Here is a 26,056-nt window from a genome sequence, read left to right as displayed (position 1 = left end):
TCCCAACCAATCAGACACACACCAACCTCTTACACACAGCCCTTCACACACCACACACTCACACCCTCTGGCTGGTAGCCCATCAATGCCTTACACACACACACACACTCTCTCTCTCTCTCTCTCTCTCTCTCTCTCTCCTTCCTGCAACACACCAGCACATCCCATACCCCCAGCCTGACCAGCACATACAAAGGGGCTCCTGACATCCTGTGTTTAGGCACAAGGCTGCAGGTAACTGAGGCTCAGTGCTTCCTAGTAGCAGGAGATGCCGGGAATAGTTGCTACAGCCTCTTTGAAAGGGGAGTGGATCCAGCAGTTAGAGCAGCAGGGGCCAGGAGCAACCCCCGTCTCGGGGAGGGAAGTGGGGACTTGTGGGATTGCGGGAGGGGGAAAGGATACCTGGTTCTACTCCCACCTCCGGGAGGGGGCGCCAGTGGATACCCCACAGGCGATGAGAATCTGCAGTGCGGAGTTCTATGCCCAGCTTGGGAAGGGGAGCATGTGTGGTGTCACTGAAGTGCTTTGAAAATCCAGCTTAAAGGGGGTCGGTGTGTTACTTTCTAATACAGATTACCTACAGGGCCAGGTCTGCCCATGAATGTCTATCCCTTGGGTATATGGGGGGAACTGATTACCCCAAGAAGGCTGCTACATGTAAGCATTAGCGTGTGGGCACCAGCAAAGGGAAGCCCTAGGCTGCAGGTAATAGGGGACAACACTACAGCTGCCTCCTTCTTCGCTGAAACAGTCAGACGGACACTTTGTTTAGCCTCAGAGACCTGTCTCCACTAGGCCACGACCATCCCTGTAGCAGGACTGCACTTCTTGGTGCAGCTACAGAGGCTGCTAGTTCAGAGCCCCGACTCAGACCAGCTACTGGTGCATTTAATTAAAAGTCTACTGCCAATGCGAGCGTAGTCAGAACAGGGAAGACTGAGTTCTGTTTCCACCTCTGGTACAGAGTGGCTGTGAGTGGTTAGAGCAAAGAGGGTTGGGGTCAGGCTTTAAACACAGTAAGCCAGCTCCTACATGGTCCCTTTTTTGGGGTGAGGATATCCTAGAATTTTGCCTGGTTTCTACCCAGAACCCCATTTCTGCACAAGCCAGATCCCTGCTTTCTCAGAATCCCCAGGCCTGGACTCCACTTTCAGGCTGGGACCTGTCTGTCCTCATCACCCCCCAGCTGGAGAATGGGAGTCTGGGGTGCCTGAACTACAACTCTTAGGAGACCCCATGGTCCCTCCTGGGAGCTGTAGTCCAATCAGGGAATCTGGTCTGTAAAATCCTAGGAACTTGAGGTATTTACAGGAGCATTTTAGAATAATAATATTTGGGGATTTGGACGATTTTTTTCATTTCTTTCAACCTTGCAATTTGCAACGGAAAACTGACATTTTTGGCAACTTTTTTCAGGGGAAAACCATTTTCCAACCAGTTCTAGTTTCCACATTTCAAAAACAAAAAACGTTTCGCTGCAGGATGGTTGGAATCAAAAAAAAAAAAAATCTGCGTTTTGAAGTGCACTGAGTCGGCGTATCGTTCGAAGTCAAAATGACAATTCCAAGTTAAAAACTGTGTTCAAAACAGTTTGATTTACTTCAGAACACAGACTCCAAACCTATTAGTTTTGAGTCCCTCACTTCTGCCCCCAAAAGCCAGGCAATTTCTTTGGCCAAAACCAACAGTTTTCCCCCAGCAGAAAATAATCGAATTTGGTGAAACCAGGATTTCTGATGTAAAAATATTTTGTTTAAACAAATTTCACCTAGTGTTAATTATTGCAGAGTAACTGTTACTTCAGTCCAGAGATGTGCTGCTACCATTGTTATACAATGGACCAGATCAAGGGGCCCCAACAATGTCACTGGGTCCCTGGGCCAGAGGCGGGGGCAGCTCTGTGCTCCTGAAAGGGGTACAACCTCGGGTGGAAGAGGCAGGGCCAGGGGCAGCCACCCGTCAGTGCTGTCTGTACTGCGGCACCCCTACTGCCAGCATGCAGAGCTTCCAGGAGTGCACTGAGTGGCTCTCTGCCAGCGATTTTAAACTGCCTGCAGCTCTGGGCGCTGCCGCCACAGTAGCAACAATGCCAGGAGCCACAGGCCCTTTTGAATTGGCAGGCCCTGGGGCAATTTCTCCCTTTGCCTCCCCTTCTCTGCCCTGACTCAGTGGGCCCAACCAGATCACAGCTGGTACTGATTTATACCCACTGATAATCTGGACACAAGCACGTTAATGATCTGATATCATATTACAATAGTAATAATAATAATAATAATAATATCTCACGCGTTTCATCAGTAGATCTCAAAGTGCTTTAACACTACCATTATCCCCATTGTACAGATGGGAAAACTGAGACATATAGCAGGGAAAGGTTACCCAGCAGGCCAACAACTGAGTAACGAACAGAATCTAGATCTTCACAGTATGTCTACACTACAGGGGCATAGCTATGGCACTACAGCTGAGCCACCATAGCATAGCCACTACCTACGGACAACAGAAGAGGATTCTCCTATCGCCGTAAGTAATTCAGTTCTCTGAGAGCTGGTGGCTAGAGTGACGTGAGTTCCTCTGTCAAGCCAGATGCCTCTACATGGGAGGTTAGTTTGCTCTAACTACAATATTCGAAGTGTGAAATTCTTCCGCAGCCCTCAGCCACTTTGCTCTAATTTTTAAGAGCAAATCAAGTGTCACCCAGCGCTCTCTCCATTAGGTCACACTGCCTGCATGTAACGAAGTTGTAATTAATATTGCAGACTCATGGGAAAACGATTCTGCTCCCGCTCATGGAAAAGCCCAAAACAAAGGAAAAACTAATTCCCCATCCCTTGAAGAGTTCAACTTTCTGGGACACAATCAAGTGAAATGGGAAATATTTCAATTCAGAAATGCCTCATGGGAATTGTATTTTGGTGGCTTATTCTCCCGTTCTCCCCTACGGGTCAGGGTCTCTGGCTGGACTATACCCTCCACAAAGCACTGTGATATCCCCTCTGGCTGAGAGCATCCTGGAATTCCTGGCCACAGTGAATTGAGTTTTTAGCCACCTCTTATTATGGATCCACATGCTCCACTGTGTGACATTCAGCCCTGTGTATGGGCCAGCACAAGGCTTAGTCTTAAGTAATACAGAAGATTTGTGCTGGAATATGGGGTAATCCACATCTGTCCCTGATCTACCGTGGCTATGGTTCCGCGGCAGCTCTTCACCTGAGAGCCCCTCTCTCTACAGCATGAGCTGCAGACACGTGTGTTTACCCACTGACACTGACATTCCCAGTTCGGTCCTTTGTGTTGGTCAAGATGGTGGGGCTGGTGGCTAAGTAGGGGGCTTACAGAGCGTGAAATTTCACCCTTAAGGAGTATATGGAGCTCCAGAATTAACTGCCGTAATGGTAGATGTTACCCTCTGGAACTCATTGCCACATGATTTCACCAAGAGTTGCTTCCTATCTGAGCCCCAAGGAAACCAGATTCACTCAATTTGGTTACTAGTCATCCTTGGCCACCATTGCTTACCTCACACGATACCTTTCCTCCCCTCCAACAGCCATGTCCAGAGAGCAAACCGAGTCAGTGGTGAAGACCGTGGAGACGCTGCTGGCTGAGGCAGAGCAGCTGAAGAACCGCTGCCGGCGCCAAAACGAGGATGTCAGGTTGATCATGGAGGAGCTGCAGAGGGAGAACAGAGAACTGTCTCAAAACTACGAGCAGGCCGAGCACGAGATGCAAGAGATGCGCAAGGCCCTCAGTGAGCTCATGGACACCAAGATAGCCTTTGAGGCACGTGAGAGGCAGGTGCGCAAGCTCAGCAAACAGCTCTGAGGCAACAGGACATTTTCACCCCAGTGGGGAGCGTCATCTACATCTCAGGGACATGGAGTCCACCCCATCACGCTCAGCCCTTCCTGACTGGTGAGGGTCGCCATCTAGGCCTCAATCCACCCCCACAGTTACATTCAGTGGCTCATGTCTCCATTGCCAGCTTAATTACCACAACTACTGCCCATTTAGTGCATTAGGGGGGCCTTCAGTTCAGCCCCAGCTGCATCCATCACCTCAGGTCTCCTAACTAATTCAACTCGCTGTCTATTAGTTGCTCTATGCTGGCGCTCATCTCTTGAGCTCAGCCCCCAACCAGCACCATGCAGACCCACAGCAACAGATATTCAGGCCCCGGAGCAGACAAGATAAGAAGCCTTTTCCCAGCCCATTTCACAGAAGGGGAAATGGAGGCACAAGTGAGTTAGCCAGGGCTGCACAGGAAGTCTGCAGCACAGCTGGGAACGCAGGTAGCTTGGATCCCAGCTTCTTGCCTAACCAGCAAGGCCACCCTGTCCTCTCTAGTTAAGTACTGCGTGGGGTTTGTTTATATTGTTCTCAGCATGGGGACTGACTTCTTAGCCACTGTCATCATCAGCGTGGGCCAGCTGACACCAGCCAAGGACCTGGCTGGCCCATGGCCACACTGCCATCTGCCCTCCCAACCCCAGCGACAGAGCACTCTTCAGGGGGCAGGCTGGTTACCACTACTTGTTCTAATGAATTGTCCTTCTAGCTCAGAGGGGCAGGAACCTTGGGCACTTTCACCTTCCCCTGTAGCAGGGGTCACCTGGCGTGTCACAGCTCTGCAATTCCCTGCCTACCAGAGCTCTTTGGCATTGGTGGCCCCCTTGCTCTCTGCCTGGGGCACACACGAGTTTAGTCTTCTGGGGGTACATGACCTATCTAGTGGGTCCTACGGCTGGGCCCCTGGGAAGTGTGGAGTTAACCTCAGCCAGCCCTTCAGAGCTGCCTGCCTGGGTCTCCAGCAATGATTTAAACAGCCAAGGCTTCAGCCGCTGTCATGGTAGCAGTAGGAAACCCCAGGCCCTTTTCAATCGCTAGCGCCATGATAGCGGATTTCCCCCCACCAAGGACGCAAGTCAGTGGCCTTGTTGATAAGCTTTCTGCAGTGTCTCAAGAGCATGAATACAGCTTCAGACCAGACAAATTCAGGGTACAAATCCCAAACTGGCAGGGAGTTCCGGATTTGGATTTCACCAATCATCAAGCGTGCACTCTTCAGGCACTACAAACAGCCTAAATATGGCACCACCATTTCCTGGGTACTCTGGTCTGTCTTGTCATGCACATAAGGTTACATTTGTGACAGATGGCCCTCCACACCAAGAATCACACCCATATTCAGAGCCTCAGGACCAGTCACTCACCCCAGATCAATTGCATTAGATCTTGCGCCAAAGACAACGCTTGTAGACAGGCCTATAACAAACAATTTAAAGATTTATAAAACTCATACAGGCAAAGGAAATGAGTTACTGACCAAGTTAAAGCAGGAAAACAGAGGCACGTGAGTGAGTTCCGATCGCAAGTTTCAAAAAGTAATAGAAGCTTCTCTGAGAAGCAAGACCTGTACGCTCTTCAGGGAGAATCCTGGGGATCTTTTGCTTATACCTGGTAATTCTTGTCCCCGACACCCCCCAGAACAGGGTTGGCCATCTAGGTGAAGCAGGTGGTCATTTAGGTTACAGCTACACTGCAGATGTTATTTCAGGATACAAATGCTTTTCACAGCACCCACAATAGTGCTATTTCGGGCGGGCTATTCTAGTTTCACTGCCCCTCGTTGTACAAGGGGTAATGGAACGTTCGAAATAGCTCTTTATTTCAAACTTCAGCGCCGGCTGGAATACGGTATTTCAAAATAATTTATGCACGTTGCATGGTGCTAAAAAAAGAAACAAGTGTAGCTGTAGCCCTACGGTGCCAGCTTTTAAGTGGCGCCAAATCAGATGGAAGTGTATCTTTCCCCCGCACTCTATTTAAAAATATATTGCTCTCTCTTATAAACAAAGCCATCAGATTCTGTACTTGGAACACAGCACATCACCGCCACGTCAGAAGTTGAGTTATATTATTTATTTCACACAGTGGAGCACGGCTGCACATGTCAATTCAGTTAAAATGCATCACAGCATAACTTCAAAAGAGTGCCACCTGTGTTTGCTGCCTGGGGGCAGGTCTGGCAGTTGAGTTGCTCTCAGGAGTCCAAGGTTGGCAACTCATACAGTTGAGTCAGCGCTGCTCGCTGCTTAGTGAAGGCCAGTCAGCGACCTGCCACAGCTGTTCTGCCGTGTTATGAGCGATGACCCTGAAGACGCTATGCCCCTGAAGAATTTGCATTGTGCGGGACTTGAAAAATTTGGTAAGAGATTTTAATTAAATTGTAAAAGGAGAATCACAAGGACTTGTAAGATAGTCAAAAATAAATACACAATTACTGTTAAAGTCAGGATTTTTTGAGCACCTGGCTGCTAATGTTAACAAATACCACTTAACAAACATTCCTTTCTGTTCTAATTGCAATAATATTTAATAGAAATTTTCACCTTCTGTTTAACTTTTAGCTAGTTTTAAGTGATCACTGAAATGATGAAATAAATTACAAGTTACCAGCTTGATATTACTGTCAAGGAATAAAGGTTTTTATAGTTTCCCCAAAATCAGTTCCCGTGGAAGGAACACAGTTGCAACTTGAAATGACAACATTTATAGTGTTGATCAGAAATACTGTGTACAATGCAACACGGTTAAACTTTTAAACTGTCACCTACTAGGTGGTTTACCTTGTATAGTATAATAGTGTTGGGCTTAATGAAAAGTAGGGGAAAAAATCAGAATGGTATTACTTTATTTACTTGGCATTCAAAAGGAACAAAAGTAAAATTTCATTTTCAACCTCTCTTTAAGTATGTTGCATGTGGGGAAGGGATGTACCTATGTCATCGTTCACTCAAGAGCACCAAACATTCTTGGGCTGGCCCTGCCCAAAGTCCAAGCAGAACAAAGACATCATTCACCTGGTTTTTGTTCTCTTGTTTTGAGCAGCAAGCTCAGCTGATGGGAGGAATTCATCTGCACCATTCATCTTCACGGGGGCCAGAAGGGAAGAGTTCAAGCAGTCTTCCTCTCTGGTCCGGCTGGTGCCGATTGGTTTTCCTGGTCAGGCAGGACATAACTCTTCTGTAGCTACCAGCCTGTCACCCTAGTTAATCAAAGGTGTCTCTTCCCTCTGGTCATTTACAATTAGAGAGGCTTGAAAGACAAATGCTTAAACATGACTTTGTAAGGTGGGAGACAGCGGCTCTGAAGGGGATTACTGCATGCAGCCACTCACAAGCATTCAGTAAAGTCTAAACTCTTCTAACATGAAGTCACAGGTCAGCCAGGCTGGTTCCAGCTGTATATTTGCCAGTGTTCCACTGTAAGTGCCCTTAGGGGGGCTGTTTAAACCTGGGACTTCCGGAGCATAGTGCAGGTGCTGCTACAGGTCAAGCTAAAGGCCCGCTGACACTCAGCTTAGACTGTGGAAGACACTTATTCTCTCTCTGTGAAGTGGTCTTGGCACCATTACGAGCAACAGTTAACCACACGTAGGCTCTGTCTACACTAGAGTTGCGTCAGCAGAAGGGGTCTTCTGTTGACATAACTCAGGGAGCGTCTACACACTTCAAGCATCCTGTCGACAGAGTCTCGCCAGAACTCTGCATTTGCTTTGACGGTATCATCCCTCAAAAATTAGAGGCATAACAATCTGTCAACAGAGGTTCTGTTGAGATTTCCCTGTCAATGCTTCTCGTGTAGACATAGCCATCGGTGCGTGGGTTACACTTGTAAAACATGGCCACCTCGGCAGGCGCAGGCACCTGGACTGCCAACACCACCCTCCCCTTGATTCCACCAAGACCCTGTTTTATTCTACTCTGGCACACGTTGGCTTCCTACAGGCCCTGGGCTGTCTGTCACAGCAGCTCAGACTGTGGGGACCCTCTAGCCCCACCTCCGTTTCCAAAAGCTGCCAGGTGCAGCTGCTTCAGAAGAAGCAGGGAAGCAGCTTATTTCTCATCTGTGTTTATTTATTTCCTCAAAATCCTTCCCCTTTTGTAGATTAGTAACTAAAGAGCCTGATTTCTGAACTGGACACAGCTCTGGCATATCACGGTAGCTGATGGAGGAAGGTTTGTAATATTCACAGAGGTTTCCAGGCACAGCTGGCAGATAAGTGGGGAACCAGACCCACCCATGCCCTACTTCCCCCTTGCTTACAAGGGCTTGAGCCAGCCAGTTTCTAAAGAGCAGATGTTCAGCATTTGGCTCTAGGTTAACCTCATGCAACATTCATGGGGAAGCCTGGGGATTTGTAACACTACCACTTACAAAGAAACCCAACCAGTGCTAATCAGAGCGATCAGCTCTGTGTACAAAGCCTCTGTGCTTGCCGGGGGGTGGGGGGGAAAGAATACACTGAAACCCACATCCCCTGCTACCTCATAGCCTCACTGCCCCTGTTGCAGGAAACCAATTGCCCGAGAACAGCTGCTGGTTTAGCTAGATGAGGACTGGTCAGAGTTTTCATTGTGTCCCCTGAGAAAATGCCATTCTGAGCAAACAAACTCTTAGCAAATGGTCCGGATTTTGATTAAACTGCTGTTTTTAAAAAAGAAAGAGGTTCCATCTTCAAAACCACATTTTAGGTTTTCCGTTTCACAAATTTCCTGAAGGAAAAAAAAAGTCATCCCTAGGTGGAAAACAGTGGAAACAAAGATAGAAACAAAATGTTTCCGTGGATAAAGTACACCCCCCGCTCCCCAAACAAACAGTAACCCCCAAACCTACAGCACGAGATTTATAAAATATCTGGTAGTTTTGGCTTTATCCCAACTCAGGATGATTTTTTGCAGGATGCAGAAACTGGTTTTCTGACCCGCTCTCCACAGGCTGCGCCTGAGTTACTTCAGCACCAAACCCGAGATCTCTACCTCCAAGCAGGCGCCTCTGTGACTTGAGCAATAAAACACAAGAGTCAGCTGAGGCTGGAACAGGTTTGTCAGCCTGGTGGGGCAGAGCCATCAGCAGCAGAAGCCAGACCACCACACTGAGGGGGTGCTGGTTACACCTTTAAGGTGGTGGGGCAGGGATGGGGTCAGTACGTCTTTCACTCTGGCTGGTCTCTGCTTGCCTCAGGCCCCAGGGGGCCACAGAGAGCCACCAGGTCTCTCAGTGCGGGTCAGAAAAGGACAGAAGCATCTTAAACCTGTAGGCTTGGGAGCTGGGAAACAGGCCAAGAGGCTAAAAGCACAGAGGAGGTCAGTGTCTTGTGGGGGCCAGCATCCCACCCCTCCTCCAGCCCTCTGCACCCCCCCCCCCCGCACTGCCGGTGGCTCAGCCATGTCACACCATTGCAGAAAAAGGGATTTTATTACATTAAAATGCCAAAACAAAGCGGACTTGCCGAACGAAGGTACGTGGCAAGAGAGACCAGGGGCCTGGGGACATAGCCAGGCCCATTAGCGCAAGCTGCATGGCAGCTGGAGAGAACCAGATCACCCCACTGGAGCCTCTGGGTGCATGCCCAATGCTGGGACTTGTCGCTCTGGGCAAAGGCGGCACTGGGGGATGCCTCTAGCACTGCCCCACACACACCTGCTTCTGCCGCCCTGGGCAAAAAGTGAGGCCCACTCCTAACATTCACTGTAAATCTCTTCCAGCCAGCCTAGTCCAGGGGGATTCAGGGGAATGGAGAATCAGCCAGAAGGGAGACTGGATTCCCTCCCTAGGACGGGTCCCCCACCCACTGCGATAGTTCTGTCGAGCATCCAGGGCCCACTCCACGGAGTCTGAGCAGAGGCCACAAGCTTGCTGGCAGCGAAGGGGTCAGGAGAGGACACCGTAGAGTGTGATATCCCCCTCTACCTGCAGCTCTGTGACTCGGTCCCAGGAGAGCCATGGTGTGTCGTACTGGCCCAGGGGGATCCCATTGAGGGCCAGTTTGAAACTCCCCTCCTCGCAGACAAGCAGCAGCTAGAAGAGGATTGAGAGGGGTTTGGCAGAGGGCGTGATGGGGTTGTGGGCCAGGCCCCCAGCCAGCGTCCATGAGCATCACTCCCTCCGAGCCCGTGGGAACAGGACTACACCAGCTGAGACCGCGAGCCTGTATTTCTGCAGCAGTTGTATCACACCACCCCGCCCCGCCCGGCTTGCTAAGACGCAGCCACCTCCAGGCTGGCAGGCGCACCCACACTCCCCCCTCTACACAGCTCGGTGGAGCTGCAGCCCCCTGCTGAGTTGGGGGCTGGGGGATTCTGGTGACGGGGCTCCACAGTCCACCTGTGAAGAGCTGAGGCAGCACGAGGGTTGCAGGGAACTGGGGCAGGTTCTACCTGAAGGTCTGGGCTCCAGGTTTATCCCATCCTTCCTGACAATGTTCAGGGCAGAGGGCTTGGGAGGAGCAGCTTCCAGCCTTACTGATGAGCCCGCAGGGCATGCTGGTAGCAGCTTCCCCCCCAGCAGGTGATGGGGCTGCAGAGAACATGCACAGAAGCCCTGAACTCTGAGCTGTAACAGACCCTTGCTCTGTGCTTCCTCCCCACACAGAGACAAACAGGGTGGCTGCTTTCTCCAGGGGCTCGACCCTCAGGCACTATTGCAGCCCTCAGGGGTTATAACCACAGAACCCCCAGTGGCAGCAAGGAGTACTGCACCCCGTGCTGCCCCATTGCTAGGTACACAGTGATGTCCTTGGTCAGCCTGAGCCCCATTTGCTTCCCCCAGGACAGCCAGGCCCTGCTCCTTCTGGGCAGAGAGAGCGTTACCTCAAAGTAGCGCTGGGGATGAAAGGGGAAGTGGTCTGTTAGGTTCCCTGCACGGCCCGGGGCCTCGTCCGGGTAGGAGCTCCACACCAGGGCTCTGGCTCTGAAGCAGGCGCTGAGTCTCAGGGGCACGTGGGATGGGTCCTCCCTCAGGCTGAGGCTGAAGCTGCAGAGCAGGTGTAGCGCACACAGAGAGAGTGAGATGCCCTCGTTACGGAAAGCACGTCCTTGTGGCACCTGGGGCAGGACGACTTTTTCCTAAGAGCTGCAGCCAGTAGAAGACCTTTGTTCTAAATGCCACCCAAGGGGTCCACTTTGCTTCAGCAAGAGGGAGAGGTGCCTTTCTCACAGGCGCCAGGCTTGCCTGAGACACCAATTTCTGCTTGAGCCTCAGTTTCCAGGGCTCTTGGAGGAATCCCTGGGTGGAGTTCTCTGCATAGCACCAGCCAGGCTGTGCACAACGGTCCCTAATGAGCCACATGGAGCTGGGGGTGCTAAATGCTGGTCAAGGGAGAGAGCAGGCTGGATAGATACTTACCCGTCAGGCACAGGGCCAACCAGTCCTCTGACTGTAATCGTGTCTCTGGGGGCCAGGCCCTGGGGGAGTGGGTGGGAGTAGGGCACAGCCTGTGGAAATTAAAATTCAGCACCATTGTTCACCTTTCAGCCGGGGCAGGGAGCACCATTACAAGCCCCAGCGAGACCCTATGGAACAAGGTGGGGTCTGGAAATGGCTTTGTAGCAAATGAACCCATGGGACAGCGGGAAGCGTGAGTGTATCACAGGAACCACAGACCCTTGGGATCTAGAGGGTCACTCCAGCCCCATGGAATCAGGCCTGGGACAAGCCAGCAGCCTCCCTGCCCCCACCCCCCAGATACAAACACTCCGTGGTTGAAGCTCAACAGCACAGACATGCGCTGCCGAACTCGCCCCCGTTGCCCCAGGGGCCTCCCACTCCTGACCGTCTGGCCTCCTGATCCCTTTCCACGTAGTTTCTGCCAGCAGCTGCAGCCTGCCCTCAAATTGCAACCGCCCCCACCGGCTCAAACCCAACTGCTTCACAGGTGCAGGAACCTGCCGTTTAGAGGTCACAGGCGCAGGCTGAACTCACCAGCTTGGAGCTGTTTAGCTGCATGGGCTAAGGGGAGGGAAGGAGAGAGAGAAAAATTAGGACGGCAGAGGTGCAGTTGTATGTGGACATGCCTGTTCCACGTGCATAGTCCTCCCTTAACTGTGCCCGCTGCAGGGGGTGAACAGATCCCCCCCAGCCCCCAGACACCCATGCAAGGCCCTGCTCAGGAATGGTCTGTAGCTCAGCTGCCTGAGACAGGCTTTTGCATCGCTGCAGCAAGGCTTTAGAGCTGAAGGCCCCAGTGTAGGCTGCATTCAGAGCAGCTCCAGGCCCAGCACAGCTCCCTAGATGGGAGACTGCATGACCCAGGACGGGATGTCATTCCTCTATTCTTGGGCCATGGCCTCCCCAGACCTCTCAGTGCTGCCATGCAAGAGACCACAGCCTGGAAGCTTGGGGGCGGGACTGGGTTTTTGCCATGTCTTTGTACAGCTCCCTGCACATCAGGTTCCTGGTCTGCAACTGGGGCTCCTATGTGCTACCACAATAAGGCTGCAGGTAGACACTAAGTCCCCCCACCCTACAATTGGGTTGGCCCCAGCTGGGCTGCCACATGGCTGTATAGACCAGGGGCGTGGCTGGAACAGCCCACGCTCTGGTATTCTGCCCCACTGTGAAGCCCCATGGGTCTCAGGGAAGCAAAGACAGGCCCAGGTGTCTCATAGGAGGGTGGCTCTGGAGCTGGTGCCAACGACAAACGGAGCACAACAAGGAAACATCCACCGGCCCATTGGCTGGACTCACGTGAGCAACGGGGTATTCCGCTCGGCTGGCGTCAAAGGGCTGCCCAGGCGGGAGGAAGAGAGAGCATCAGAGATCAGAGCCCCCATCTCCAGCTGGAGTAAGTCAGGGGTTGCTCCACTGGAGTCCCTCAGGCCAACCCCTCCAGCAACTGTCCCTAGTGGCTCTCATACTCGACACCGTATTGGCCGAGCACCATGTGCCAACCAGAGCTTTCCCAGTCCCCTCCCAGCTCCATAGGTGTCACCCTCCCACCTTCACAGACTCCCTCCCACCCACCCTCCTCATGTCAGGGCCTCCAGGTGTCCCCCACCTCCCCATGCTTCTGTGGGTGCCCTCCTGCCCGCCCCACAAGGGCTTCAACAGACAGTACATGGGCACCTTCCTCCTGCTCGCCAACCCTCCCCACCACGCCCCACTGGTCTGCCCCAGCAGGGGATTACGTTGGTGGCCAGGAAGGCGATGCTCTTCACCGTGATGTCCCCAGACACGCTCAGCGTGTCCACTCGGGCCAGGGGCAGGCGGTAGCAGTACTGCAGGAAGTGCTGTCCGTTCACGCTCACCTGGGGAAAGGGGAGGAAGGAGTTGAGCTCCCTGATCTCAGCGGCCAGCCGGGGTGACCGTGGTCACCAGGGCATAGGGGTAGGGGGAGCTCCAGAGGGTGTAACTCAGCCACCAGCTCCGTCTATTTACACACACCGAACCTCTGGCCCTTTTTCCTTCCCCCGCCCCCGAAGTTACTGGGTTGTTGCTGCTCTTGGTCACGTGCATAGTACAGGACGGCCCCCCCGGCTTCACGCCAGTGAGACCTTGGGCTCAGCCAGCAGAGACCCAGGCCCACCTTGCGACATCTCCCCTATTCAGGGGCCGCCAGGGCCAGCATGGGCAGGCTGAGGGGCTGCCCCCACTTCAATGCCCTCCAGCAGCATGGAAGAGCTGGTGGCAGGCCAGTCCTGTCCACGTGCCCTTCCTGCTGCACCAGGGCAGATGCAGAGGAGCCAGCTTGGCACCTTGGGACCAGAGCTCCTCCCTGGGGACTGTCCCCGGCTTCCAGCTCCTCTGCGGCCTCCTTTGCATCAGTGCTCACTCGGCAACATTGGACAGGGCCCAGGGGACTTCAGCTCCTGGTGGGGAGAGGCACTGGGTGCACACCTGCCCTTCAGGGCTGGCAACAGGGGTCAGCCGGACCCCATAGCCTCTGTGTGTCTTGACTGCCATTAGGGACAGCCACCCACTGCAGATGCCACATCGGAGCTGCTACTGCCAGCCCATGGCAGGTGGTGGGGCGGGGCGGAGGAGAAAGGCCGGCCACGTAGTCATGGGAACCCCCAGCCTACCAGATGGGAGGGCCTGTAGCCATGGGAACTGCTTGTGGACATGGATGGGGACACGTGGCACCCACAGGAACCCCAAAGTGGCCCAAAGCCTGGACACAAGCTAGGACAGCACCCGCCACTCACCTGCACTTCCTCCTGCCCGAAGAGGAAGAGCAGCTGGAAGGCCTCTCCCTTCTGCAGGGGCAGCTGGGGGAACTTGGTCTCCTCCAGCCAGCGCCCGTCCTGCAGGGTGTTGCAGATGACGTGGGGGCGGGAGCGGAAGCGGGGGTTGAAGTGGACAGCAATGTCCGACCGGGGCATCAGGCTGCAGCCACACTGGAAATCCACCTGGAACCTGGAGGACAGAAGGGAGGTGGGTGGCACCACGTGGACGCCAGGTTCCACCCCAGCTGTAGGCATCGACAAGGCTGACTGCTGGAGCCCTGAATATTACCATGCCTGGAGCCTGAGCCCTGGTTTGGGGGATCTAAGGTAGCTGCGTGAGGCACCGACACACAAATATGCCCAGCAAATAGGATGTAGACAGCTTCTCTCTGCCTGTTCAGCTGTCTGGTGGGAGCAGCTCTTAGATCTACTCCAAAGCTTTGCTGCCTCTTGGAGAGGCACCAGAAGGAAGAGAAGCACGTTAGGTACTAAAGAATTGGTAACGTACGTATAGGCAATAAGATGTCTCGGTGATTGTCGTTGTTCCTCAGTGTGAGTGGAGAGCTTCACACAGTCTGGTCACAAGAGCACACAAAACACCATTGTGTGGTCAGCACATGCTTAGGACGCTGGTCATCTACACTTGATTAATGATCTATTGGTTATATCCTGACAGGGTTCTGAGTGAATTACTAAGCAGTTGACTGGTTTAGAGCAGGGCTCAGCAACCCCCAGCACGGGTGCCAAGAACGGTACGTGAGTGGATTTTCATCAGCATGTAAGGCAGGAGCTCGTTTCCATCCCTCCCTGCAGCCAGAAGCTTGCTCAAAGCCCGTGGATTAGCAAGAGACCAGCTACCGCTACCAACCACCCCCTCAATTAAGATGCAGAGCGTTGCTGTTTATTTATGAATGCAGCAGCTGCAAGTAGGACTATCAGTGACTTCAAAAAGTATCACTGGCATTCGGACCGTACACAGCAGTCAAAAGGTCACCTGTTGGCACTCTGCCTTGGAAAGGTCGCACACCCCTGGTTTAGAATAACCGAGTGTCCCCACTTCAGAAATACTATTCAAGTCAAAAATTAATCTGGAAAGAACCGAGCACTGAATTAGTCAGCTGATGCTCCTGAAACTGCCCAGGAGCTTAGTGCAGGCACCTCCAACCGCTTGAACGAAAGGCCATCTGGCCGTCGAGGCGACGGACTCTCTCTCTGTGAAGCAGTCTGGGTGCCAGCACGCAGGATGGTGAACCACATTGAGGTGTGTGGCTTCCACTCCTTCGACTCACAAAGGGGGCTTCCATTCTAATGCGGCCCCCAAGTACAACAGGAAATCTAATTTGCTAGATTTCAGCTTTAAAACCTACCAGGTACCTCAGCAAATGCATAAGAGTAACGGGATATCACACTCACATCACTCGCGTGAAGCAGAGCCATTCCAGAGCGGCTCTCATTCTTTAGGCTTCCCTGGGAAGAAGAGAATAGCACAGAGCCCTCTGACCACTAGTCAAGGAGGGACGGGACCAGGGGCACCAGAGGCAGGAGCTCAGCCCCTATGCAGCTAGAAGCTTGCTCATAGCCACGCTGCCTGTGGATTAACAAAAGACCAGCTAATACTACCCATTAACACCTCAATCAGGGATGCCCAACCTATGGGTCGCACCCAAACATGGGTCCTGATTATATTTGTTAAGGGTCCCCAGCGGCCGGTCCAAGCTGCGTGTGACTCTTAAAGAAACCATCTGCAGCTCCTTAATGCTGCCACATCCAGCAGGTCTCTCTACCCATAGAGAAGCAGTTACACATTACAAAGACAGCTTCTTCGCCTTTCATATTTGTCCTCATCCCAGGCAAGTCACTTAACAGACTCCTGCAGTAAGTAATTTTGCCCCCACTTCTCTCTTGCCCCCTTTTGCCCCCCTTCTGTTCTAAGTAACCGATGTGCCAGTTTTCATTTTTTTTGCTTGCATCTCCCCACAACCCTTGAGCGTGACTCCCTCCAGCCTCTGAGTGTGAGGTTTAAGCTGTGGGAACGTTTCAGGGATAAGGGTCTTTCTCCCACCACAACTCAGATAAAGTATAATAATAATTAACTATAACAAACATAGCATGATGATGATGATGATTATTAATAATAATAAATTTTCCCTTTTTCTATGAAATAACTATCATGAATATATAAACACGAGGGGGCACAACTTTATATTCTTGCCTAAGGCGCAAAATTAGGTAGTTACAGCACTGACCCCTCCTCCCTGGTTTTTGAATAGCCTTGGGTCACCAAGGCTTCCTGAATAGTCAAAATAGGTCCCTGTCTGGAAAAGGCTGGGGATGGCTTGAAATGGCAAAGGTCTGCATCTTAATTGATTTATTAATTAAAGCTGTTGCAAGTAGAACTATCAGTGACTTTAAAAAGTATCACCCAACGCTCGGACCGTACACAGATGTCAAAAGGTCAAATTTCAGCACTCAGCCTCAGAAAGGTTGCTAACCCGGCACCAGACACTGCTTGGAGGCTGACTTGCCTGGGGTCCAGGGATTTCCCATTCTATGATAGCTTCAAACTGCACCTGTGAGAAACTTTTTGGCGGGAAAAAAAATTTTTGGTGGTGGGAGAAATGCAGATTCGGCAACACTAGAAGGTTTCGCCAAAAATTGTTCATTTTGAAAAACTAGTAAAAAGTTAAAACGCTGTTTTGATATTTTCAGTTCCAAGTGATTTTTCTTGGTGTGTTTGGAAGTTGCCTCTATTATTATTGAATTCAAAGCTGTTAAACAAGATGAACGTTTTGGTTTGGGTCCAAGTAAGCAACCCCATTGGACCCAAATTGAGGGTTTTCAGCTTTTCAAAATCTCCAAAGTGGAAGTAAGCTCAGCTCTGCTGTAAGCTGACATTATCCACTGGAGTAAGTTAGAGCTGCCTCCAGGCTGTTCTAATTCAAACTACTCCCCGCATGGCTCCTGGGAAGCAGATACTAGCTGAGTAGTAGAATGGCCAAGGTAGGTGTATAACCCAGGTCTCCCAAGTCACAGTCCAGTGCTGTGCCAAGTACACCACTGTTTCTCTGGCTTTACACCAGTCAGTTATTTCCTTATACCAGAGGAACATTTCCATCTCCCTGGCTAAGTCGACACTAGCCCCTTCTTTTTGAAACGGGGCATGGTAACGAGCGAGGTCAGAAGATGGTAATAAGGCGCTGCCATGAATATGCAGAGCCTCATTAGCATAATGGCAGCCATGGCAATTCGAAAGTGACGCTTTCAAACTGTGCGCTGCGCAGGTAGACGGGGTCCTTTCGAAAACCCCTTAATCCTAAAACCAAATAGGAAAAAGGGGCTTTTGAAGACCGGGAGTTCCTTTTGAAAGCTCCCCGTCTACACAGGCTGCATGCGATTAGAAAGCTGCACTTTCGAATTGCTGCCGACGCCCTTATGCTAAGAGGCGCTGCATATTCATATCTCGCTCATCACCATGCCCTTTCAAAAAGGAGGGGTCAGTGTAGACGTAGCCCTTATGTGGCAAGAAAGGCCTCCAGGCAGCTAAGATCCTGTCCCCACTGATTGGCATCACAACACGAGAGAATTCCTGATCCATGTTGTAAGGGATGGGAAGGAACCGAACTCTCCAGGACTAAACTAAACTCTACCCACAGCTCATCTGAGCTCTGTAAAGCCAAAGGGTTTAGCACATTAACTCCCAACAGCCACTGCCCTGGTGATTTTTTTGGCTGAGTGCAGGTGCCAGGAATAAAGGGGTTGGCGTAGAATGAGATACCTGAGCGGCAACAACAAAAGCTTTTACCTTTCAGCCTCTGCAAGGACCACGCCCTGCATCAGAACCATCTTCCCTTGGGTCAAACCGCTGAAGATTGTCGTGATGTATGGAAGCACCTGAAATAGGCACAGGGTGGAGAAGAGGGACCTCCGTTAGTGCTGGGAATGGGTGAGTCTGGAAGCGCTGGCTGGTAACATTGGACTTGTGGGTTCTCACTCTAGCACTGGGAGAAGAATGGGACCTAAAGAGTCTGCATGCAAGCGGGGGAAGGTCTCATTTGCACTCACTTGGGGCTGGGAGCCAAACCTGCTATGCTCCGTTCCCAGCATTGGAAGGGGAGGCGAGCGGCTGGAGAAGGGCTGCTGTGAATGTAGATCTCCTGGGTTCTATGCCCAGCTTTGGAAGGGGAACAGGGTATAGTGAGGGGTTAGAATAGGCGCAGATTAGCTGGAGTTTCAGACATCCAAGTTCCATCTCAAGTTTTGCTGGTGTGACCTGCACAAGAGGCTTCCCCTTTGCATGCTTCAATTCCAGCATGTCAGATACCGCTGCTATCTGAAATTCCTGGGCTATGTAAATAGCGGGAAATTCTATACAGAACAAAAGCAGGGGTGGGGATGGGCTGATCGTTCACACCCGAGTATTATATATGTCTAATAACACACCCCAGCCTCTCACATCACTGGTGACAGGCCAGGTGACAAGATGAATCAGAAGCCAGAATGTTTTACCTAAACCCCACTAAGCTCTGGGAAGGGCTTGGGGTGCACTAGATTCAGGAGCTAAACACCAAACAAAACAAAACAAAAACAAAACATAACAAAAATCCTGCAACTTTTCTAAGGCAGATATTAGCAGAGCCACAACTGAAACCACAACCTCGACTTCCTGAGCTAAGAACTGGCTTGATTTAAGGAAACCAGCAATGGGGTATGGTCTCAACTGAAGTCTCTGCACTTTCCAGAGTCTCGCCTGATCAGAAAGGGTCAGAAGACTGTGTAGAGAACAGCGAGACAGGTGAAAAATTTGGGGATAACCTGATTAGCCCCCTCCCGGGAAACAAACAAACAAACAAACAAACACACACGAGGTTAAAATGAGATTCCAGCGAAACTAGTCACACATGCAGTGTTTGGGGTAAACCCTTTAAAAGTCAAATTTCCCCCTGGACTTGAGATCAAGTCAGATGGTCCCTGTTGCAAAAGAGACACAGGGAGGCAGCTTCCCAGGAAGTGAGGTCAGCTGTCAGATATGTGCAGCACCCATTTTGCCAGCTGTTGGGGAACAAACAAAACAAAACAAACAAACAAAAAACCCATAAAAAAAACCCCACAGACCTGTTTTGAGCAAATGTCATGCACCCACCTTGTGGGCAAGCAGCTGTGTTGGGGGGGAGGGGGGAGCTCAAATCAGACCCCCGATGGTTTGAGAAATTCAGAGATCCTTTTGCCTCTACAGGGAAAACAAACCACAATCCAGCCCAGGAGGTGAAGAGAGGAGAGAATGGAGTTGGCCTGGGAGCTCTTTGGGGCAGGGGCTGCTTTTTCACCATGTTTGTACAGCACCTAGCACAGCAGTGGGGTCCTGGGTGAGGCTCCTGCCTGTTCCCACAGCACAAACAATGGGAGTGCAGGAGCTCACATGCACTCCTGTAAACCTGCCTGCAGCCACTCCTTTCTCTTCAAAAGCAACAAGAAGTCCTGTGGCACCTTATAGGCTAACGGATATTTCGCAGCACAAGCTTCCGTGGGCCAAGACCTGCAGCTGAAGCTCATGCTCCAAAATACGTTAGTCTAGAAGGTGCCACAGGACTTCTTGTTGTTTTTGAAGACACACTAACTCGGCTACCCCCGATCCTTTCTCTTCATTAGCTCTGGAGTTACACCCACCCACCTAAGAGCGTGATTGAGCTACAGGGGCCCAGGACTCTGGGCAAAGCCAGCAGCCTGCGGGATCTGACCTTTTATTTCATTGCCCGCTGGCTGCCTCGGGGCACATCTCATAGAGATTACTCACCGGGTGGAAAACTGGAGGCTGGAGGATGAAATCTGCCAGAGACGTGGGGGCCATGGCTTGAAAATCCTCCCACCTAACAGTTCTCTTCAGCTTCCCCCAGGGAACTTTGGAGCTCAGAGCAGTCACATGATGCAATCGCACTGGGTGGAGATAATTTTAAGAGCAATCCACACCAGCCTACTCCCCAGCAGACTCTGGCGCTTTCACACTCTCTGCAGGGTCCTATCGCCCTCCCAAGCATCAGGGAAATACTGACCCAGCTGGCGTTCATGGGCTCACAGCCTTCGGCACCAGCTGAGGGTCTGGCTGAGTGAACGTCTGGGAATCATGATGCTGATTCTCAAGCAGAGTCGCTAAAACTTAGTGTAAAAAAAAAAAAAGTCAGCGATATTACCAGTCCCAGGAGCGTATAAACCAGGCCCCAGCTCCCTCCAAGATGTCCCGAGACTGGCTAAAAGTCATGAGAGTTAAGAAGGAATGTAATGAATGCTCCTGGGCTTATTTAATTTCCTGTCTGTTGGTAAGTAAGAGAGAGGCAGCCCGGTTAGTCTGTATTCTAACAAAACAAACCAGCAGTCCTGGAGCACTTTGAAGACTAACAACAATTTATTAGGCCATGAGCTTTCGTGGGGCAGACCCACTTCTTGAGATCCGAAGAAGTGGGTCTGTCCCACAAAAGCTCATGGCTTAATACATTTTTCCATTAGTCTTTAAGGTGCTCCAGGACTGCTGGTTTGTTTTGGCTGCTATTTTAAAGCCTTTAGAGATCGAGCTTCTTTTGTTTAAAATATTTGAGAGGAGCCAATTTCCCCTGCAGGGAATACAGCCGAGACTAGAAACCCTCACTTTACTTGTGATGTCAGGTGCGCCTAGAACCCTAGCTCCTGCCAGGCAAGGCCTCCGCATCTGCAAGGAAGTCAGGCTGATTTAGAATAAGGCTGGCTAGCTTTGCACTAGCAGATGATATTGGGCAGCTGGTTGGATCTCCAGCTCTGCCCCTATACTCCCTGTGTGACCTTGGGCATGCCACTTAATTGCACTGCCTCAGTTTCCCCATCAGTAAAATGAGGGACACAATAAACCTTTTTTTGTCTGTTTTGACCGGGAGCTCATCAGGGCAGGGGCTGTCTCTCCCTAGCGCTGTGCCTTCCTATGTCAGGACTATGATCCTGGCTAGCACTGCTGTGGACCACTGTAACGCAGTAATCTAAGTACTTACTAGAGATATGTTGGGGTAAGTGGCATGACCGGCCTCTCATTTAGTTTCTTTGGGGGAAGGATCATATCCCCAAAATCTATGCCCTTTTCTCAGGAACAACAAATAATTCTTTTAAGGTTTTTATTTCCCTCCACCAGATGGCAGTGTTGTCCCAAAAATTTTCATGTGACTTTGTGTCTATGTCTTACCCAAGGGGAAGAAAATATAACAGGATCCAGCCCTGCAAAGGGTTAAGCCTGTGCATAACTTTATTCATGTAAACTTCTCAGAGACTATTCACGTAAGGAAAGTTGTAAATATTTCTATGACAAGAGCATATCCAAAATGAGGCCCCCATAATGCTGGGCATTGCAGATACCCTGAATGAGATCAGGGTCCCATTCTACCAGACACTGCTTAAAGAGTGAAAGACAATCCTAGTAACCAGGACAGATTATAACTAGGAAAGGGACATGGAGGCAAAATGACACCCCCAAGGTCATACAGGGAGTCAGTGGTGAAGCCAGGAAGAGGGAAACAACCCTCCCTCTGCCTCTGCCACACATCTCCTAGGAGAGGACTTTATTAGCTGTACCCCCAGCTGTATTAGCTGTCTGAAAGTGTTGTACCAGCTGGGGGAGCGCTGGGAGACATTTAGTTTACCCAGCTCCACAGTTGCTGCAGGACCTTTGGCCCTGGAAATATTCAACTGTAGGTTAAGGGGCATCCTATTAGCAGGAGATAAAAAACAGACTCAGCAACTTCCTGATACCTTTGTTCCAGGAACTGTTTTGAGGGTGGGGGCTGAACTTTGATGCCCATTTGTTAGGTGACATGCAAAATGCCACATTGAGCTCACAGCCCATTTGTGGGGTGATCACAATCTTGCCAAACAGACTCCAAGCAGGTTCTTTGTTTGGGTCACTCCCACATTTGCCCCCAGGCTCTTTCCCTATTAACTGCCTTACCGGCTCTTGCTTCTGCAAACCCAGCAACTGCGCCTCTGTTTTTCATGGTCCTTGCAGGGGCCACCAGACCCAAATGTGCCGTGAAACTCCCCAGTGGGCTGACACACATGATGGCGGGGGGGAATTCGGGGACCCACAAAGTCAATGGGAGTTTTGCAAACGATATCAATGAGCGAAGGATTTCACCCACATGCCCGTTCAACCACCAGCCACTGTCACTCCCAAAGCAGGGAAGGGGACCGAGTCCATTGCTCCAGTGGCTGGGTGCAGTTCTCTGGCTCACATTACTCTAGCTAGGTTCGAAGATCTCTCTCCCATCCAGCACAATGTGTAAAGGACTCTACACACTGTCGCCAAGAGGCTAGAGTGAGAGCTAGACTGGAGATCACTAAGCACTGGGGTCTGCTTGTCCTCACCTATGCAAATGGATCTCTGGCCATCCCTCTGGCCCCATGCCCACCTCTGCATATAGATAACCAATCTCCTCTCCCTCACCCTCTGCAACTGGTCGATAGAAACCTGGTGGCCCCCAGACTCTGAAACACAGAACAATTTGCCTGAAAACTGAAATCTCTTTCAGTCTGGGGGTTTGCCTCTCAATTTTCTAACTAAACAAGTTAAAACTTTCCAGGGAAGGTGAATGTTTTTCATAGCCCTTTCCACTGAGCCAATGGTGCTTTAAAAATCATCAGCTGGAAGTTTTGGTAGCAGCCGCTAGTTGTGAAACCCCGTTTGAGGCAGGGATGTTCAACGCCGCAAATTTTATAAGGTAGAAACAACAAGAAGTCCAGCGGCACCTTGTAGACTAAGATTCATTGGAGTGTAAGGTTTCATGGGTCTTTGCCCACCAAAGCTTAGGCTGTAATAAATCTGTTAGTCTATAAGGTACCACTGGACTACTCGTTGGTTTTGCAGATACAGCCTAACATGGTGACCTCCTGATACTTTATAAAGTACGAACCTGAGCTTAAGTGATGGAGTGCAGAGGAATAGGGTAGTATCCAGTGTTCCCTGTAAGCTATGCAGGTGGGCGGCCACTCAGGAAAGATTCACATCCTGCCCAGTTGACTAGCTGACTACTCACAGCTAGGTTTTGGTTTCTACTGGTGGTGCACATTTGCATCTGCCTGGACACACACAGGAAAAATTTATTCTGCACATGGATGGAAAAAAATCCCCACATTGGACGTTTCCCTTTAAGTAATCGGTGCTGAAATGGTGTTTGCCGTGTTCTGTTGTAGACCCAACTAGGGAATTCAACTAGACCTCAGTAAACACAGTCAGCTGAGTGCCATTGTGCCTCTGCCGTTGCTCTGGGCTATGTAAAGGACTAAGGACAGTTTTCTTAGCCTATCACATTGATTGCGTCTTTGCATCCCTCCCTGGGCTCCCCTTTTCTTCCACATCAGACCGAAGCCACTTGTCTTCTCTTCAAAGATCCATCACACTCTATCCCCATCTGACCTAACCTCCTCCACTATGGAGATGATGTCTCCTACCTCCAGCCAGGCTATCATTCCAGCCTCCACCACCCACTAAATACTGTTTCAAAGAAGCCCCTTTGTGCTTTCTCGCTTCCTGCCCCTCCTGCTTGTGAGGAGCTCCCTGTAAACACCTGCAAAACCACATCACTCCCCACCTCCCAACGTTCCTTTGCCATGAGGCCTACAAACAACTTGAGGACGGTCGGGGGCTTAGGTGGTCCGAGCTCACCGCTTGTCAGGCAGACTGGGATTGTCTCCTGGTTTTCTTCTGCTCCCCAGTGTGGCTGTAACCAACTGTCATTGCTTGTCTTCTCCTTAGCGTGGCTGTTCACCGGGGAGAGGCCATCATTTTGTGCTGGGTTTACACAGGCCCTAACACAATCAGGTCTTGCTGCAAGGACAATAGAAATATCACAGTCACAACAAGCAACAGGCTCAAATACCCGGACTAGAGCAGAGAATCACAGTGAGATCTCCAGAGTCCTAGGGGAGGGAAGGCCTGAGTCCTGAGGCCACATAACTGCTCTGGAAACCAGCTTAACACACTGCCAAGTTCCACATGACTCACTAACTTTCCTGAGCCAGCTGGAAAAACACCTCACCATGACTACAGCGCATCGCGTTTCCTTGACCTTGATCAGTGAAGCTTCGCCAGGGCTCTCACCATAGCTTAAAAAGTACAAGCTGACAAATTCCAGCCTGGTCCAAAGGGTGGTTGCAGTCAGGAGAGCGATGTAGCAATGGGGTGGAAGGAGAAAGGTTGTAAGAGTTGATAGGCAGTCACGCAGGTGACAGGGTAACAAACCCTATACCTACATTTATATAGGTAGAGTACGTCCGTCCGTCTGCTTCTGTGCGTGTTTGTTCAAGAACTCCTCCTAAACTGTAAGCACTAGGACCATCGTATTTGGTATGCAGCTGCCTTTTGCCCTAACTTAAACCAAGGTCATAGTTTGCTTGTGCCTGGAAAATGGGAGGTACTGGGAATGGGCCTCTTTTCCAGAACATGGAAAGGGAGGGGGCAGAGGGAGGCAAAAGAGATTGATACTGAAAGTGGTCACTGGGGGCAGCTGTAGCCCCAGGAGAGAGGCCAGCAGGGAGGGTGCTCTGCCATCCTAACTGCCACCAGACTGGGTAGGTAGCTCCCCTGACCCCGCACTGTGGGGGGCTGCTGGGGGGGGCAGTCCCCAGACAGACAGTGTGCAGGCCACAGGAGGGGGCAGCTGGAGGGTAGAACAGATGGAGCGGCTTCGCAAGCCTGTCCCACCACTCAGCTTGCAGAGTGTAGGTGGAGAGCTGGAGGGGGGCAGCCCCCGGAGTGTGCTCCCTCCCCAGACAGCCTGCAGGCCAGGGAAGGGGGCTTGAGGGGCGCTGTGTTCCACTGGAGTCTGAATGCAGCCCCTGGAGTGTGACACCTCTAGGGCCTGCAGGCTGAAGGGACAGCAGGAGGAGGACAGCTCCTGGAGCCTGGCCCACTCCTTAGACCGCCTGCAGGCTGTGGAGGAGCTGTTGAGGGTGAGGTTGCCCCCTGTCAACTCACAGGGCCAAGGACTGACAGACTGATGGGATTCACTTCAACACAGAGCCAACTGCAGATAATGGTCCTTCATTAAGCTTACTACTCCACTGCCATTACACTTCACAGGGTACACCTTAGCAAGCCAAAAGCACAACAGGACCGTGCTGCAGGAAATAAGAAGCTCTTTGAAATGCTTATGCCCCTTCTGCCATCGGAGGTCCTGCTCCCTGTTGCCCTACATGAGGGCCGTGGCAGATGGGACTCCAGCTGGGGGATCCGAGGCATCCTGAGGCTGAAGTCCCTGGATGAGACTCAGCTGGGGGTGTAGTTTCATGAGTTTTTATACCGAGTTAGTTACCACGTTGTGTGAGTGCACAGGCTCAACACCACTTCTACATTCCCAGAGATTTACAGTGGCGCTGAAGCAGGGGCTAGGGCTGTATATAGCAGTAGGGATATATTATCGACCGCCTGATCAGGACAGTGATAGTGATGTTGAAATGCTGAGGGAGATTAGAGAGGCTACCAAAATAAAACACTCAATAGTAATGCGGGATTTCAGTTATCCCCATATTGACTGGGTACATGTCACATCAGGACGAGATGCAGAAATAAGATTTCTGGATGCCGTTAATGACTGCTTCTTGGAGCAGCTGGTATGGGAGCCCACAAGGGGAGGGGCAATTCTCGATTTAGTCCTGAGTGGAGCGCAGGATCTGGTCCACGAGGTCACTATTACAGGACCGCTTGGGAACAGTGATCATAATGTAATAACATTTAATATTCCTCTGGTGGGAAGAACACCTCAGCCATCCAACATTCCGGCATTTAATTTCAAAAGGGGGAATTATGCAAAAATGAGGAGGTTAGTTAAACAGAAATTAAAAGCCAGAGTGACTAGAACAAAAACCCTGCAAGCTTCATGGAAGCTTCTCAAAGACAGCCTAACAGAGACCCAACTTAAATGTATACCCCAAATTAAAAAACATACTAAGAGACTGAAAAAAAAGCCACCATGGGTTAACACCCATGTAAAACAAGCAGTGAGGGATGAAAAGGGCACCTTTCAAAAAGTGGAAGG

The 26,056-nt window shown here is 51.0% G+C and overlaps 1 protein-coding gene across 7 annotated transcripts in view; it reads right to left on the bottom strand.

Annotated features, from left to right (window-relative positions):
- LGALS12 (galectin 12) overlaps positions 1-19,951 on the bottom strand; it is a 52,836-nt gene extending 32,885 nt beyond the window's left edge. For 3 of the 7 annotated variants that reach the window (XM_075006103.1, XM_075006104.1, XM_075006105.1), the window contains exons 1-10: positions 19,807-19,951; positions 17,818-17,906; positions 13,995-14,205; positions 12,978-13,097; positions 12,538-12,576; positions 11,773-11,799; positions 11,197-11,285; positions 10,662-10,824; positions 9,763-9,870; positions 3,526-3,678 (exon numbers count right to left, since the gene is read on the bottom strand). In XM_075006103.1, coding sequence (XP_074862204.1) covers positions 3,580-3,678; positions 9,763-9,870; positions 10,662-10,824; positions 11,197-11,285; positions 11,773-11,799; positions 12,538-12,576; positions 12,978-13,097; positions 13,995-14,205; positions 17,818-17,906; positions 19,807-19,860 — 999 coding nt within the window. In that variant the 5' untranslated portion in view covers positions 19,861-19,951 and the 3' untranslated portion in view covers positions 3,526-3,579. The other 4 variants (XM_075006110.1, XM_075006108.1, XM_075006109.1 and 1 more) reach the window with 4 other exon arrangements.
- Between the last annotated feature and the right edge of the window lie 6,105 nt (positions 19,952-26,056).

This window comes from Carettochelys insculpta, chromosome 11, assembly GCF_033958435.1.
Source record: "Carettochelys insculpta isolate YL-2023 chromosome 11, ASM3395843v1, whole genome shotgun sequence".
NCBI lineage: Eukaryota > Metazoa > Chordata > Testudines > Carettochelyidae > Carettochelys > Carettochelys insculpta.
Note: the sequence above shows the minus strand (reverse complement) of the source record. Positions and strands in the feature narration are given on the sequence as shown.